The sequence below is a fragment of the Talpa occidentalis genome, unplaced genomic scaffold (genome assembly GCF_014898055.3).
Source record: "Talpa occidentalis isolate TD23 unplaced genomic scaffold, MPIMG_talOcc4v2.1 talOcc4.10, whole genome shotgun sequence".
NCBI lineage: Eukaryota > Metazoa > Chordata > Mammalia > Eulipotyphla > Talpidae > Talpa > Talpa occidentalis.
In genome coordinates, this window is record NW_023600993.1 from 51090840 (window position 1) to 51109655 (window position 18816).

General features: G+C 35.8%; 1 protein-coding gene across 1 annotated transcript; it reads left to right on the top strand.

Annotated features, from left to right (window-relative positions):
• Positions 1-3590: 3590 nt before the first annotated feature.
• On the top strand, positions 3591-15586 carry LOC119230952 (leiomodin-3-like). The gene is made up of 3 exons (XM_037492538.1): positions 3591-3884; positions 6182-7573; positions 15376-15586. The coding sequence occupies exons 1-3, from the start codon at positions 3591-3593 to the stop codon at positions 15400-15402; spliced, it is 1713 nt and encodes a 570-aa protein (XP_037348435.1). The 3' UTR covers positions 15403-15586.
• The last annotated feature ends 3230 nt before the right edge of the window (positions 15587-18816 follow it).

Below are 18816 nucleotides of genomic sequence, written 5' to 3' on the forward strand. Positions count from 1 at the left end.
GACTATAAAAATGCAATCGATTATCCTACAGCCAGATACTTAGCTGGCAGATGCCAAAGGCGGATTCTGATGTGAGAAGCTGCTGACGTGGCAGCAGCAAACATCATCAAGAGAAAGTGCAACTAAATCATTTGTATGTCAAATGAGGCTAATTACACCAGCTAAACCCTCTCTGTCAGCATCTAGGTAAAATGTACAGTGGAAGCAGCTGGGAGAAATGTAGCCACTTCCTAGACTTATTCAGTAAGATGGAAGTTAGCTGAAAGACAGCACCTGACAGAAATCCCTAAATCTGCTTGATCATCAGAAATATTTGGTCACATTAGAACAATTGGGATTCATCAGAACAGAATTTGAATCTGAAAGCTTACAAGCAACAATTCAGATCATTTCCTCAGTAAAGCTTCACATCTACATGCAAATGGTAATTTTCTATTTTCTTTACACACAATTCCATCTGAAAATATCTGAGTTGCATTCTGTAAAAGCAACACTTCTTTTAAGCCCTTTTGCTTATTGGCTTTACATAATGGTTCCTATCATGGAAGTTGTTTATAAAATGTATTACATTTTACAATTGCCTTTGCTTTTCTTTCAATGTTTCTGTGGTTATTCATGAAATATGAGAACAGTAATATTTAACATTAACTAAGGGCCTTCTTCTGTGCCTAGACTATCTTACTTAATTTACATATAATTTCATTTAATACTCTCAATAATAGCATATGGTAAATATTATTCCCCTTTCCTTTTTCGGTAAGGAAATTAGCTAAATTGGCCAACAGCACTAAGTTACTAAGGAGACAAGCCGGGACTTGAATCCAGTGGACTGATTCCAAATCTTGTTTGATTATGATATTTAATTAATTATTGCAAATTAAAGGGGAAGAGGAAAAGGAATTACTCAGGTTGCCATAATGTCACCCAACTTCAGACCGTTCTCTTATATTTAGACAAATATTTCCTAAAACATGGATTTTAAAAACTAACTGCACTGGCTACTACCAGGTGTTTCTTGAAAGGGAAGAAAAAAAAAGCATGAAGTAACTAAGATCAGGGAACACTGGGTTAAACAAATGGGTTTCTGTAGTACAGGATATCTTAGAGTCTCTAAAAACTTACATGCTTACAGATCTGTAAAACACAAATGTAGAATATAACATTTCCCTAATCTCTTTGAACACAACTCTCTTTTGACACTGTTCTGCAAACTGAGTCTATGAAAGGATGGTCTGCAGCTCAGTGCACAACAAAGTGACCTCGTCCCTCCCATGAGGCCAAGCCCTGGCTTCCCTTTTACAGCAAGGCAGCCCTTTACCCCTGTGTTCTTTACTTTAAAAATGATCCCTACACCAGTAGTGACTTTCTCGGAAATAAACTTAGCTAGATATATGCAAAGTCTCTCAGTTTGGGGATAGTTAAGATAAACCACTGGGATAGGAAGAAAACATTAGAATTTCCATTTAAAAATTCTTTTTTTTACATGATTTGATAAATTTGTGTATGTGTATAAATTTAAAATGTGCCCAAAATTCATTTATAAATATTATTACAATAATATTTACATATAAATAGTATACATTACATATTATATAGTATATATTGTATATAAATAATATGTTCAAGATATTATGTAGTGATACAATAAGTATATGTAATGTAATATCAAATATAGTTAATAATATAGGGTTATATATTATGCATGTGTAAGTATTTATATAATTTAATTAATATCTTTATCTAGTATTTATTTTGTATATAATATTAATAATTACATGTAACACTGAAATAGTAACAATGCATTTAATTTGCAGATGATTTTACATATATTACACTGTGTGTGTATGTGTATATACATATATGTCCCACATCTCATATGTAATATTGAGGGAAGTCACTTAGCCACACGTATGCAAAGCTTTTAATTTCTTTATATTCTTTGGGACAGAAATTTCACTTCTTATAATGTATCCAGTTTATACTAAGGAAAAAATCTTGCATATGTACAAATATTTAACTCCATGAATATTCATCACATAACTGCTTTTACTTGTAAGAATGAAAAACAGTCCAAATATCCAACAAGTGGAGACTGGTTACATAAACCATGGAATATCAAGTAAACAATCATAACATTAAAAATTGCATAGCAGTAAATTACGCAATTGCCTGCGGGTGGAGAAATTTTGATTTTGTAAGTCAAAAAAGCAGATCACCATAGGTTACTGAGTTCATATGTCCAGAAGAAAGGACTGGAATGATGGACAGCTTACAGTAGTGATTGGTCTTAGTGATAAAGGGAAACATTTATTTTCTTTGTTTCCCTAACTTTTGTACAATAAGTTTATATTTTTGAACAAGCATTACATTCAGAACTTCAAAATTTGATAACTGTAAAGAAGTAGATAGTAACAGTCTTCTTCCCAGAAGTCAGTTCTGCTCTTGACAAGTACCCAAAGATACTGGTTACCTGTGTATCTTTCCAAGGATCTGTTGTGTGGATGAAATTTGTACATATACATACATTCTTTTTAACCATTATTATACAAATAGCCTCAAATATTATTGTTTCATAATTGCTATATTGAATAATCTTGCACACCTATCATTTCACCAATGTGGGAATATATCCATAGGACACATTCTGAAAAGTGGAATTGCTGGATCAAAGGAAATAACAATTTGTCATTTAAATAAATACTACCCTATTCCCTCTGAGGTTGTGAAAAAAAAAATCTTATGGTTTCTTCCAGTTGGAGCTTTTTACATTTTAACTTTGAGTCATTTTAATTTATACTAGCCTGATAAATAACTTAATAAGAAAAACAAATTATTTAAAATATTATAGTCCTTACTCGTGGAAATTCAAGTGCCAGTTGTCCCCATCTGTTCCATCACAGGATCTAGATGCAAATAAGGACAACTTGCAAAGGTTCAGCTTACACAGCAGATGAGTAACACAGTCAGACCTCTGCTGTGAGCAGGGTTACTTGCTTCCAGAATCACATTGTAGTGAAGAGGGAAGTCCTGAGAACTTTATTTCCACCATCAAGAGAATTTTTCAGCTCAATAGAACTCAAGTCCTTGTGTGGATTTTCCTTTCAAAATATTGTACGTTGCTTTCATCGTTTAAATAAAAAGAGGTGGTCTCTCCTGCAGTAGTGAGGTATGTGGATATGGGTTGCATGAATTTGTGTGTGACAATGTGAGCTCATGTAGGAAAAGAACACATTTTATTCCTGCAGAGATTGTGTAGGCCAGTTGCACTGCCGAACCTAAGCAGCTGTACTGAAATGTCAGACGGATTTGTGCAGCTGACTCAAGTTGCCAAAAAGAGAGCAGCGTAGTAGTTCCATAAATTGACCCTATCCAGCCAAGTCCTGCTTAATATAGAGATTGCATGAGCTGAGCTGTAGTCACTCCTCGCTGCTCAGCAAGCACCAGTTCTTGGAGGAGGGAATTCTCTCAAGGTAGTGTTAACTCAGGACACTTGTTAACTAGGGAAACTTCTTAAGAATTTTAAAAAAATAATAACTATCTCTTATTGTATTTCCTTCTTTAGTAAGACAGAAAAATATAGAAAAAAAATCATGTCAGAACACAGCAGGAATTTAGATCAAGAAGACCTCTTTGGTGGAGAGATTGATGAAGATGAAATCTTGGCCAACTTGTCCCCTGAAGAGCTGAAAGAACTACAATCAGAAATGGAAGTCATGGCCCCTGACCCCAGGCTTCCTGTGGGAATGATTCAGAAAGATCAAACTGAGAAACCACCAACTGGAAACTTTGACCATAAGTCTCTTGTTGATTATATGTATTTGCAAAAGGCATCCAGACGCATGACGGAAGACGAACGTGTTCCTCTCACCTTTGTGGCATCCAAGGTAACTAGGGATTTGTGCCCTACAGAGAAATGGTGCTGGAGCTGTCAGGTACCTTTGTTGTAACTGCCATTCCTCAAGATTCCATGTTTTTGTCTTGTTTTGCTTCCACTTGTAGATTAAATCATAATATTTAATCCTACTATAGATTGGAACTTTCTGAAACACTTGATTTAGTTGTATGAGAAAGTTTGCAATTTCTTGCAAATGTCTTTTTAAAAAAATTCTATGGATTTGCAATGCAGGAAAGTCTGTATTCTATAGTTAACTTAATGAGTTAACTCACAACCAGAAGCAGTTGTTGCTTTGGCTTGTTTGTTTGTTTGCACATAGGCCCCTTTAAGGAGCGGTATCCTCTCTAACATCTGAAGCTCTCTTTTGGACCATGTATATATATACCCATATAGATGCAAAATTTTATATACAATTTCAAGGGTGTCACAGTCCCTCTAAAGGCCAGCCACACATCCTACAATTACACCAAGTCAAAATAACTGAAAATATCTAATATCCCCACAGCACATTGGATATGAGTGATAACATTTAGAAATTGATAGCTATAAAACAGTTTTAAAATAGTGCTTTCTTAAATGTTCTTTTTTTCCTTTATTGAGATAACATTGGCTTACAACACTGTATATGATTTAGGGGAATAGGTTCATGCCTCCTCAAATGGACACTACTGCCCATTTCCCACCATTCTCTGAGAACTGGAACTGTGGTTGGTTGAATCTATGAACTTATTATATGTCAGCAATTTTTTAATGTCTCATTTTAAAATGACTTAGCAAAAAAGGAGACAGAAATCCAAGGTTAATTCTCTTTTGTTCATGTCTGCTGATAAAGATGTATCTTGTCACATTACTATCTCACTGGTTATAATTAAAGAAAGTTGTAAACTGGTTTCTGGGTCAAGGGAGTTTAAACATGTACTAAGCACCACAAAATAAAAATTGCTGGCTAGATCAGGTTATAGTTGAAGGGAAAATTTGCAGATATTTTACATTTTCAGTGAAAAACAATTCTATATGAATACAAATTTCCTGGGGGGGGTGGGGATTGAGGGTCATTTTTAACACTTATTATAACTAATGTGTGTGAATTAAACAGCTTGATGGTTGGCTCCACCTGCTGGAACAGATGAGAAATGCAGTGGTGAAGGCTTTAGAAGGTTAAGCTTTGTCAATTCTCAAGTCCTGCTTATGTTATGAACAGTAAGGTCAAGTTCTTGCTCTGATGAACCTGTGTCCCAAATTGCTACAATATCTTTCAAACACATTTATGAGGTACCCATACTTTATAGGAAAGCATACTAATTGATGAGCAAGAATCTAATAAACTGTCATTTTCTTTTTCAGTCTAAGCAATTGTTTTAAAATTTCTGTGTGATCTTGTCCCCTTTTGTGGCTGACACTGCCTTCTAAGTAATTTCCTACCAAAGAAACCATTCTAGTGAGTCTGCCCTAGAAGTAATCAGGGCATCTTTAACTGACCAAAGGAGACAAAGTCAAGGTTTTGGTATGTTCCAAAATATCAAACTGCTCTAATTTCCTACACAATATGTTTAATATTGACATCATACTAGATTAGCAAGCACTTTTGGAATGTAAACTTTACTTAGGACAATAAGAAAATTATTGTATGTATAACCTAGGACTATTAAATGTAAAGATGTCTATTCCACCACATACAAAGCAAATTTCAATGTATTTATAGCTCCATAAGATTGTCAAGACAAATAATTTCAACTGCTACTGAATGTAGCTATTAAAATAAGCAATACAGAATCTCAGAACAAAATTAACTTGGTTTCATCTTACTAGATGAGACAAACACAGTTAAAAATGTGTACTTGTGTGTATATCTTAAAATTTTATTTTTATGTGCTTGTATTTGCTCACAAAACTAATGTGCATATTCAATTCTTTAAAAAAAAAAAAGTCAAACACAACAGAGTTGTATAATGCAAAAAGTGAAAAATCTTCCTCCTCAGTTGTCTTAATAATTATCTTTCTTCTCTAGAGATAACTACTAATTTGACAACTAATACAACAGACTTTTTTTCTATTCATTTATAAGCTTTTCTATATTATAAATATATTTATACACACATACACAAATAGGGTATAGTGTATTGTGTACTTATATATATACACACATATGCACAAAAAGATACTATATATACAGTCTATTTGCTTTTTTCCCTTAATAATAAATATTTGTGTTATTTCCAGTAGGTATTGCTTTGCTTCACATTTTGTCCCTGCTGTGTATTCTAATCCCATAACCCTTTCTTTTAGGAAAACACTCCAAAGAAGCATGAAGAAATAGACAAAGGTAATAAAAATATGTCCCAGTATTTAAAAGAAAAACTCAATAATGAAATTATTGCAAATAAAAGAGAATCAAAGGGAGGCAACAATATCCAAGAAACAGATAATGATGGTGAAGATGATGATGATGATGATGATGATGATGAAGAAGAAGAAGAAGATGATGATGATGAAGAAGATGAAGATGATGAAGGAGAAGATACTAGTGAAGAGAGTGATGAAAAAATAAAAAGAGAAGAGGAATGTGAAATAAAAGAGAAAATCAGAAATGGTGAAAGAAACTGCCAACAGGTAATCAATAAATCATTTGAAAACCAGAAAGACAAACCAGAGGCACAAGAAAAAAGTGAGAGAAAAATATCAAAGTTAGATCCTAAGAAGTTAACTCTTGATACCAGTTTTTTGAAGGTAAGTGCAAGGCCTTCAGGAAACCAAACAGACCTGGATGGGAGCTTGAGGCGGGTTAGACAAAATGATCCTGACATGAAGGAACTCAACCTGAACAACATTGAAAACATCCCCAAAGAAATGTTGCTGGACTTTGTCAATGCAATGAAGAAAAACAAACACATCAAAACCTTCAGTTTAGCAAATGTGGGTGCAGATGAGAATGTAGCGTTTGCCTTGGCTAACATGTTGCGTGAAAATAGGAGTATAACGACTCTCAACATCGAGTCTAATTTCATCACAGGTAAAGGAATCGTGGCCATCATGAGGTGTCTCCAGTTCAATGAGACACTAACTGAACTTCGGTTTCACAATCAGAGGCACATGTTGGGTCACCATGCTGAAATGGAAATCTCTAGGCTTTTGAAGGCAAATAACACTCTCCTGAAGATGGGCTACCATTTTGAACTTCCAGGTCCGAGAATGGTGGTAACCAATCTGCTCACCAGAAACCAGGATAAACAAAGGCAGAAAAGACAAGAAGAACAGAAACAGCAGCAACTCAAAGAGCAGAGAAAGTTAATAGCCATGTTGGAGAATGGGTTGGGGCTGCCACCTGGGATGTGGGAGATGTTGGGGGGACCTATGCCAGATTCTAGAATGCAGGAGTTACTCCAACCTTCTCAACCAGCTAACACTCAAGCAAGAAGAAATGAAATGATGAAAAAGCCATCACAGCCTCCACAGTACAGGACAGACCCGGACTCCTTCCGGGTGGTGAAGGTGAAGAGGATCCAGCGCAAATCTCGAATGCCAGAGGCCAGAGACCCCCAGGAGAAAACCAACCTCAAAGACGTGATCAAAACACTCAAACCAGTGCCGAAAAATAGGCCACCCCCGCTGGTGGAAATCACTCCCAGAGATCAGCTCTTGAATGACATTCGTCACAGCAACGTGGCCTATCTTAAACCTGTAAGTAGAAGGAGGGAGAAACGGTGAGCCAGCACATGAAATGCATCCCAGCTCCAGTCCCTGTTCATTTTAACACCAGGATAGTCTCACTAATTGTGACTAACTGGGTAAAGCCAGTCAGCATTACTAGTTATCCTGGTTATCTCCCAAGATAAACATCTGTATCACTTCTGTAACAACAATATTAACAACTAACACTTACTGGGCATTTACTGTAGCGTCATTATATGAATTACATCATATAATCATCTTAACAACTCTTAAGATTTTATAAATAGAAACTGAGGTTTATCTTATCTATTCCCTATCCTCACACCATCCCAGCCGCACAGAACTGACAGTCAAAGGTCTCCAGAAAACTGCTGTGAGGGGTAAATAAGAAAAAGGCCTAACTGGGTCAGTCTTTCGTAGATTAATTGTGGGCTTCCAAACTTCTTAAAAGTAATTAGTCCTTTTTTAGTAGATGGACAGAGACTATTTGCAATTGCATTTATATTTTTCACTTTTTAGGTCCAGAAATGGTAAGCTTCAGGTTAGTATCTCCATGAATTAATAGAATTCTAGACTATTTTACTATTGTTTTCACTGTGATAGTTACTGTGATTCACTGGTTACTGCTCCTGATAGGTGAAAATGTTCTAGTCTTTTCTGGTTACTTTGCAGAAATAAATTTTTTTCTATTATGATATTTATGAGAAGTGTGCATCCAAAGGTAGTTGATAATTAACTATTAAACTAAATCTAGTAGGCAGTTTAGCCAAGAGATTACTCAACAAAATGTCAATAAATTATTTCATCAGAGTAACAATTTTTTTCAAGATGCTTTAAGCAACTTTCTGTATAAGCTTATTCTTTTGTTTTAAAGAGTTTTATAGGAGGAAGAAGACCTTTAGTAATTCATATAGAGTGACTTCCAGAATATAGTGTTAAATGGAAAAGCAAAGTGCAAACACATTATCTATAGTGTGCTACCTGGTATGGTGCTAGCATATTACATGGGTGATTCAAGTACACACGCACATACATACACACACAAAAGACATCACTGGCACCAAAACCTGGAGGCCCAAAAATATAGGGCTTTAAAGTATAAAATAATTGTTACTTATTCACATATTTGGGACAGCCCTTATTCACATATGTCTGCCCTTCATTCCCATATCCTAGTATTACAGAATTGACAGCATTCCATTCTTCCAAATCAAAGATGACTTTCTTCTGCTATTTAGAGGGACTCTGGCACAGGACCAGTGAAAGAACACTAGAGGTCACATGAGGTCAAGCCAGAGTCCCTTGTCTGCCCTTGGGCACATGGTCAAGACTTTCTGCACCTGCTCTTCCACAGGCAGCCAGAACTCATAGGGGGTGGATTGGGGTGTTGTTTTGAGAGACACTAGCTCTATCATTTCTGTAACTTGTCATCAGTAAAGCATATGCAAGCTCCCTGGGTGCCTGTATCATTAAAAATAGCAGTCTGAAAAGAATGAAGAGAAGTCTTTTTAAAATCTACATTAAAGGAGACACAAGGATTCAGACCAGAAAAGAGAATGAAGTATCAAAGGATCATCTAACCCAACACAGCCTTCTGAGGGAATATTCTGCTGTGTAAGTCCTTCCCTGGAGTCTTTATCACTTATTTATTAATGCAACAAATATTTACATGGTGCTCAAAAGTGTGAGGCCCCCTCAGAAGGGTCAGGGGCTTCAGTGCTTAATGAGACACGTATAGTCTTGACCTCACAGAGCTTACAATGTTGGTTTTATCATTTTCGTGGTTATGACTCTCTGCCTTTTAATCAACTGAGAACACTTTGGTTTTGAGTCCAAATCCTAGAATAAAAGATCAAAGTAATTTCATGATGATAACCACAGAAATGCAATGCCCTAGTAAGTTCTACGTTTTTCGTCTATAATCAATTCTAAAAGGTTACCAATTTTAAGATGTTTCTTTGCTTTTAATGTCCACTAAGAAAGAAAAGCATGCACTACAGTAAAGGCTGCATGAATTTGGCATGATGGTCTTGCATATCAGCCTCTGCTTTGAAATCTCTTTCATCTAGTCCAAGGGATTAACAGTTTCTCCTGCTTTCATTTGCCTGGCTTGAATGGTGAGAACCATCTCTTTGTATGTACCTCAGATCCAAAATATCACACAAATTCATGCACATAATCTTGAGAAAAATGTGAAACCCATGATTTCATTGATGACAATTCACTTCTCTAAGAGCAATCTGCTTCCTGTTGTTCATTTTTGTGCTGGCTGCATACGCAATAAAAATCTGCTTTAATGCTGAATCATAGTGTAATCTTTTAAATGAGTTTTTAATTTTTTTATTTTGATGTCATCTTGGATTTCTAGAAATTCAAAAATAGTACAAAGAATTCTTATATACCCATAACATTGTGCCACATTTGCTTTATCATTCATTAAAAGATATTTTAAATCGCACTGCAATTGTATGGGGAATATAACCAAAATGAAAATACATACATTGTGCAAAAAATGAAAAATGATGTAAGAGCTATATAAAAATAAAATATTAAAAAAATAAAGAGTGAATTATAGGAAAAAAATGAATGCACTGCATCTGCCTGTACATGGTTCCAGTGGGACACACAGCTCAATTGTCATGCTAACAGTGTGAAAGGGTAACGTGTGTTCCTGCCTGCACCTGTAGCCAGCTGTTGTAATGCAACATGGATTGAAAGGTGCTTTCTGATTTCAGAGCTGTTGGAAAACATCAAAATTGTGCATCTTAAATTCAACGAAATACTGTAAATGATATCAGTGGTGATATTACAAAATTCCAGCAGCAAGAAATACTTTTGGCCAGAAAATTAAGTCACAAGCATGTTCACCTAGGGAGATAAAATTAAAGAGTTTGGGGATTTTCCCCTCACATACACTGGGGAACAGAGAAGCCCTCCAAACCCTAGATTTTCAAGTATGAGGTTAAAATTAAAATAAAATTTTGAAATCTTGTGATTTTTTTAATTGATGTACCTAACTAAAATGTTAAGTATAAACTAAATGTATAAGTACAAAATCATACTTATAAATCATTCTTAGAAATTTAAACAGTAAAAAAACATTAGTTTTTCCTCTCATGGATGTGAAAATACTCTATTTGTGTTAAGAGCACATCTCCTTAAGCAGTTTATATTTTTTAATTGTATATTTTTTCATTTTAATGTTTTTCCCTTTTACTCAATGCTTTCGGATTGAGGTCCCTAAACTAAAGTTGCTAGCAAAGAGTAAAGGAAAATCTCTATACTTGCTTGGCTCAAATGCTATCTTCTCCAAAAAATTGCCTGTTTAATTCAGTTCAGGAGAGATGTAATCTGTGAACCAGGTATTCAAAACTGGTAGACTATAGGAAAAATATGCAGGCCTGGTTTTTTTGGTTTTATTATTATATATATTTTTAAATATCACATGAAAACATCCAGATGGCTGGTATCCCCTGAAACATCAGCTTGAGTCACATTGGGCTTATATTTATTTGCATGATACAAATTTGCTATATCAGTGTATTAAACTTCTTCTTCAGGCAATGTATTCTTGGTAATGGACTCTCCAGTTTTTTTTCAAGAATACCATATTTTACTGATAACATTAGTCTGTTACATTTCCATACTTATTTTGTAAGTAAGAATTAGAATTTTGCTGCTTTTTTTTATTTTTTTTAAAACTTTTATGATTATTAACCAACTGATTTATTGGTAATGTCTAATTCATTTCCCTTTGTTACTAACTTGAATTATGTATATAAACCCAACATACAGGCTTGTACATTTTCCCTCCCTTATAAAATTATGATTTTTTTATTTAAAATTTTTGTGTTATCAATACCTTCATTATGATATTTGTATTTTTCATTGAGATCAAAGAACAAGGCAACAAATTATATTCACTGAGGTTAGCTGCATTTGTATAGTATGCAACTTTCTGAGGGAGGCGAACAAGCACTATTTTAACCCTTACTCTGTGATTTTGGACACCAGATGCACATCTGGACTGCTTCTGGTACCAAGACATGCTAAATTTCCCTTTTAAAGACTTCAGAAAATAATGTTCAGAAAGCAACCTTAGGAGCCAAAATGGTCCATGGCACATCAGCAGGTGGATACGAGAAAAGAAGGAAATACTCTTAGTCATGACTGAATAAACTTTGAGTGTCCTCTGGACTTCCTTGGTGTTCTCTGAAAGATACTTGCATGATGATGAGTCACCCTCCAAGATACAACACCATTTGAGATTCTTTAAGAATTTGCTTTATCTTTAAGTTGTTCCTATGAAGCAAAGCTATAAAGTGGATTTGCAATCAGATTTATGCTACTCTTCTGTAATCTTTTTGCTCTTGGGAGTTCCTCAATTAATATTTTAACATTTTAATAAGTCTAAAATTAGGAGTGTGCTTCAAAGAGGAAAGCCCAGTTTTGAAAGAACATATTATTATATTCTTGAGGTAGTCCTTTGGTTATGTTTTAGTGGTAACGGTATAAGAACTAAAATGAGGCAGATCTGGGTTTAAATCCTGCTCTGCTACTTCCAATTTGTGTGACCTTAAGTAAATTTCTTACCCTCTCTGAGCTTCTTCCGTGCTTATAAGGCTTTTTTTTTTTGAAAAAATTTATTTATGCATACAAGAACTGGGGTACAGGCCAGAGGTTCGGGGACTGAGAGGATCCATCAGAGACAGAGTGGGGAACAGAACAGGCAGAATGACTGAAATACACTGCTGACAGGAGCAGTGGGCAAGCCAGGAGAGGTCTGCTGCGCCATGTGGGCAGCTCCTGGCCAGGGATCGAACCCGCGCTGCAGGACTGTGGACAGCCTCACAGGCTGCATCTCAAGCCCCTGTGCCACTAGGGAGGCCCCCTGCTTATAAGGCTTTTGTTAAATAAAGTGAGAAAATGGTTTAAAAATAGGTTAATGTTGATTACAAAATTTCATGATATTATGTAATCCCAAACAGTCCTGTGATTTAGATTTTACAGCAGGCAAAATTGATGTCCAACACCTCATAGTAAGTGCTAAATTAGGACTTGAGCCCAGGCAGACTCAACACCCCCCTTGTTTCTGGGATGGGCTTCCCTGTGTACCTCAAACCGTGGTGTCCATCCCTGGCCTCAGTAAATGCCCAGTAAATGGTGGCTGTAGTTGTCAGCATGTATTTTCTCATAATCTGAGGGGGGCTCTCTGGCTAGAATTTCGAATCTCTTCATTCACTTCTTTGAAATAAAATGACTTGATTAAATATTGACTTCTTACATGAAAGAGATCCAAGCAAAACGCCATTAATGAATGTTCTTCTCTTGTATTTCCATCCCATTTCTATACCTCTTTTACAGTATTTCCTTGTTTGTGCTTTAGTTTAGAACCCTTATGGATACAATATAGGTCTCCTAGGAGACTATGAGTCTTCAGGACAGGTCTCCCTCACCTCTATCCTGGACACCCACTGAGGTGTTGGCCAGAGCAGGAACTTGATTCAGGTGTGCCCAATTATATCACCACAGCTGAAATAGACCTTCCCACCTACCCAACCCCAGTCTCTAGGAGTACATGTAGATGTGTGCGCTGTGTGATACTATACATACACGTGCATGCACACCACACACACTTCTAAAAACTAATTTTAACCAACAAGTGAAGGAGAAACAGGGACCCTAACAATACTGCAAGTTGATTCTTCCCTGTCTGTAAGTTTTAAGAACATCATTTCCAGCTCTTTTTCCTTTATGATTTGGTTTTTGTTTTCTGCTTAGAAAAGGCCTCTCTGAAGGTGGTGGGAATTGTATGGGAACTATAACTAAGATGAAAATGCAAATTTTGTGCAAAATGAAAAATGATGTAAGAAATAAGAAATATATAAAATAAAAAAAATTCAAAACAAGAAAAAGAAAAGGCCTCTCTAAAGATTAATACAACATCTGCCTATCTTTTCTTGATTCTTTTAGGGTTTTGTTTTTAAGAATATTTGATTTTACAGATAAATTAAATGATTACATATCATATATGTAAGTAAGCAAGATTCCTTTTTATTTATTTTTTTAAATAGTGATTTGATTTTAAATAGTAGATTTATGCTACTCCTCTTTTTACCAGTGACCTTTCCTGCCAGCTTGGTTATGTTTAAATGAGTCACCACATCTGGGTTTACTATTTTGGGTCAGGGTCACATATTTTTATGATTTTTATTATTTTTGAATCCTTCCTTGTATATATCAAAACATACAGAAAATGACATTTTTTTTCCATTCATTAATGCAAAGAACACAGTTATAATTATTTATTACAGCTTTGGGTTGTTATAAATACTTGGTATGATACTTTGTATTCATCAATGCTCTCTGAGGGAAGGCTACTAAGATTATATCTAACACCCCTTCCTTCGTGAAAGTCTGGCTCTTGGGAGGGAGAGGGTAAGAGGCACATGCCGACCCTTTGCTGTGAAGGCGGTACACACAGAAGCACATCAAAGGTCCTTTCTGGTGGGCACGATATTAGAAAGCCTTCCCAGCCAAAAGTCATGGGCAGAAAACTAGCTGTTCGAGGAGCCATAGCAGATGGTCAAAATGGTTCTCACATCAGCAGGTGGATACGAGAAACAGAAGAGGAAATACTCTTAGTCATGACTGAATAAACTTTGAGTGTCCTCTGGACTTCCTTGGTGTTCTCTGAAAGATACTTGCATGATGATGAGTCACCCTCCCAAGATACAACACCATTTGAGATTCTTTAAGAATTTGCTTTATCTTTAAGTTGTTCCTATGAAGCAAAGCTATAAAGTGGATTTGCAATCAGATTTATGCTACTCTTCTGTAATCTTTTTGCTCTTGGGAGTTCCTCAATTAATATTTTAACATTTTAATAAGTCTAAAATTAGGAGTGTGCTTCAAAGAGGAAAGCCCAGTTTTGAAAGGAACATATTATTATATTCTTGAGGTAGTCCTTTTGGTTATGTTTTAGTGGTAACGGTATAAGAACTAAAATGAGGCAGATCTGGGTTTAAATCCTGCTCTGCTACTTCCAATTTGTGTGACCTTAAGTAAATTTCTTACCCTCTCTGAGCTTCTTCCGTGCTTATAAGGCTTTTTTTTTTTTTGAAAGATTTATTTATCTATGCATACAGAACTGGGGTACAGGCCAGAGGTTCGGGGACTGAGAGGATCCATCAGACAGAGTGGGGAACAGAACAGGCAGAATGACTGAAATACACTGCTGACAGGAGCAGTGGGCAAGCCAGGAGAGGTCTGCTGCGCCATGTGGGCAGCTCCTGGCCAGGGATCGAACCCCGCGCTGCAGGGACTGTGGACAGCCTCACAGGCTGCATCTCAAGCCCCTGTGCCACTAGGGAGGCCCCCTGCTTATAAGGCTTTTGTTAAATAAAGTGAGAAAATGGTTTAAAAATAGGTTAATGTTGATTACAAAATTTCATGATATTATGTAATCCCAAACAGTCCTGTGATTTAGATTTTACAGCAGGCAAAATTGATGTCCAACACCTCATAGTAAGTGCTAAATTAGGACTTGAGCCCAGGCAGACTCAACACCCCCTTGTTTCTGGGATGGGCTTCCCTGTGTACCTCAAACCGTGGTGTCCATCCCTGCCTCAGTAAATGCCCAGTAAATGGTGGCTGTAGTTGTCAGCATGTATTTTCTCATAATCTGAGGGGGCTCTCTGGCTAGAATTTCGAATCCGTTCTTCATTCTTTGAGACATAGAAACTTTGTAAATTTTGTTGTAAATTTGTTAAATTCCCAGTATTAATTTTCCCCTTTCCTTCAAACCACAGGTGCAACTGCCAAAAGAACTAGAATGAGAGGCAACAGACTAATCTAGAAGAACAAGAAATTGAAATTATGACTGCTTTAGCACTTCAAGACAACTTCAGCAGCATTATTTGTGATTTCTGGTGGCAGAACTGGGACAAAGTTGACATCTGATGGGGGCATTTTGTACAAGATGGGATGCTTGACCTATGACAAAATAGGAACTGAAGAGGAAAGGGGATAGAAGTAAAATATTAATACCAGGGGCAACATTTTCTACGTCTAATAAGCTGAGTGGCTTAGGTGACATTAAGAATACTGCTTCAAGCAACAGGAATTATAAAATATTGCTTTACTGTTTATCTTCTAAATAATGATAAACACTATAAAGGTGTCAACTATTAATTCCCCCCCTTTTTTTGTCCTTCCACTTTCCCGCTGTAATTCATCACAGTGTCTTATAATTAAAAAAAAAATAATGTTTCATTCTGCAGATATGTGAAGTGGGAATTGAACCCAGGACTTTCTGATGCTTTGAAATGAAGAAATGTAAGCTCTTTCCTGGAGAATCAATTGAGATTTCCTTTTGAACCCTGCCTGGCTTTCTCTCGGCCATCCCCCCAGTGTTTTGGGGTAAACTTGTAGGGCATCTCTGAAAATAGAATGCGTAAGCCATTGGGCTTGGAAAATTAGTTTCCCAAAAATGGCACACAGAATAAAACCCGGCATATATAGTAAATCTTCTATTTCTGTATGTGTTGGGACAAGGCTCTTTTTAGAAAAATTTTATATATTGAGAAGCTATTGGTTTTAACTACTTTGTTTGTAAGTCTGAATTTAATCTTGTGCCTTTCCTCAAAAATCTAAAGAAAACTTGCTACAGAAGTAAACTTAAATCCTTTTCTTCTCATTCAAGATCCTCCACACTTAGTTCCATTTTACTAATCAATGTTTATTTACCACAAATCATTTATAGTTCTCTTGATAAAACAGCCTCATGTACACCCCATGCCTTTGTGCTCACTGACCCTTCTGTTGGCACCCCAAGAGACTTCCCTCCTGCTGTTTACAGAAGTCCTGCCCCATCTTCAAATCCAGGTCAAGTCCTAATCCTCCACAGAAAGCTCCCAGACAACTCCAAGCTAGTGTCCTTTCCTCCTTCCAGGTATCCGAGAGTCCTTAGTTACCTGGGCTAGTCACTGGGCGCACAGAATTTGAAATTTTATAGAGAAATGGCATGAATACTAGAAATTAGGAGATCCTGATTTGGTTGCCTCTCTTCTTTACCTGAGTAATCGATGCCTGCCTTGTTTTTCCTTTTAGATAATCCCATGTGGCTCATAGCACAACAGGCTGGAAGAAAAAATGGGTCATGGGGACAAACCTAGAACAATACATTTTTTGGAAGGACAAGCCATGGGAAAGAAATATGGTTTTTCTATTTTTAAAGATAATTTAGTGTGTATAAAAGTACTCAATTTATAGTTTTTAAACAAGTAACTAACATTAGAATAGTCAATGCCTGAATTTTGCTTTCTCCTCCTTTACTATTTCTATAAAATAAATACAAAGCAGGATAGTTGAGAAAGGGTTGCAATAAATAAAAACTTTTTAAAAGTTTAGTATACTCTATATCTATATCTAAGAGGCTAAGCTCTGAAAGGATAAAAACACACTATACATGCTTAAAAGCTTGTGTGTATTAATAGTTGAATTTTGGAAAACCCTTACTTAACAGTCACACTGTTAAAAGTCAGCAATCTCAAGAAGTCCAGAAAGAGAACTTTAATCTTATAAGTGCAAAAGAATTATACAAACCCATAACTTATTGCCTCAATTCCCTGCTGTCCAAAAGTAGAACACTGCTATTTGGTATGACTGGAAGGTTTTATTTTGGGAAATTTGGAAAGTCTATGGCCATTACTTCATACAAAAAATATTTTATGCATTTCAAGATGCAAAAAAAAAAAAAAATAACCTATCAAACCATACCAAGTAGGGAAATTCTTTTTGGATATCTGGGCAAAAGGTGGGCCGGTTTTATCAAGACAGGCAAAGTAGCTCAACATTATGCTATTTCTATCCACCCTCTCCACCTAAATATCTTAGCTGAAGACTTTGTTTTTAAAATGCAATGAATTATTGCATTCCTATGCTACATTTTTCTATTGTCATCCTTGCCACTGGATAATAATTGTAATGAGTATTTTTTTAATTCAAATTGTCACTTTTCCCCATTAATTAGTCTACAAAATTCACCATATAAAACATAGGGGGGGCTAAAATGTGTATAAACCCAAGTAGGTTTAAAAAGGGATCCCACTGGAATTTAATTTTATTCTGGCTGGAAATTAATAAAGTACTGTGATTTTTATTAACAGTATTTGAAAAACAAGCTGAGTATTTGCTGTATATCATCATTATAAGGTAGTCACTAAGTTTCTCAGATACTTAACACAGAGGTGCATTAAATAAAGTCTCACAAAAAAACGTCTTTCATAAATTTATTCTTCATATTTGGGTAAGGACACAAATTCCAGACCATGTCTGTGAAATTATGGTGATCCCACTGTGCTAGAGATGGAGGCTGCAGGTTGGCCAAGAAATCAAAAGACAAGAAAAATCAGGAGCAGCACATGCTGTTGCTTCTTATTCTAGGACATCCAGAAGGTGCCTTCAGTAAGTGCTGCTCCAATTGTCTCCGTAAATCAATGTCAGAGAAACCTAAATGTTTTCTATTCATTTATGAAATCACTCAATTGGCAAGCAAAACATTTTGTATAATCTATTTCTAAATACATGGGAAATAAAGGAAGACTGCAACAAAATAAACCCATGCTATCTTAATTCTAATGTCTAGCTATAAAAACATATGCTATCTGAAACTTTTGTGAATCAGCAGAAGCTGGGGATCATTCCCTTTTTCATTCCCATTTTTACAAGTCTTTTTGCTTGGTTAGCTAGAGATGTTTTTCAGATTTCAAAAGAACAATATTTATTGTCCTCTTTGTGCCCCTAAGCCATTAATAAATATATACATTCAGCTTCTTTCTAAATGTTCAGTTAAAACAATGAAAAAAACATGGGAAACAATATCTTAGACACCCTTTTGTCATTAGAACAACAAAAATTGTGTAATATAAACAGAACTCAAGGTTTGTTTTATTTTTTCGTTTTTCAACAAGACTGTCAAGATTACGGGTTACATAGCTTTAGCCTCCTTAAAGAAGGTAACATTGTTTGCAACGAATACCTTCCTCAAGAAACACATTACTGTTTCAAAAACTTACAAAAATTTGACAAAATAGTCTACTCACAGCTATCTTTGTATTTGTAAACAAATATAAACTGGTTTATCCAGTTTTCACTGCACATCAAACAGGCGGCCAAATGACAAAAATCACCTTTGATTTTACACACAAAACTCATTATATCCCACCTATTATCATCATAGGGAATATTTT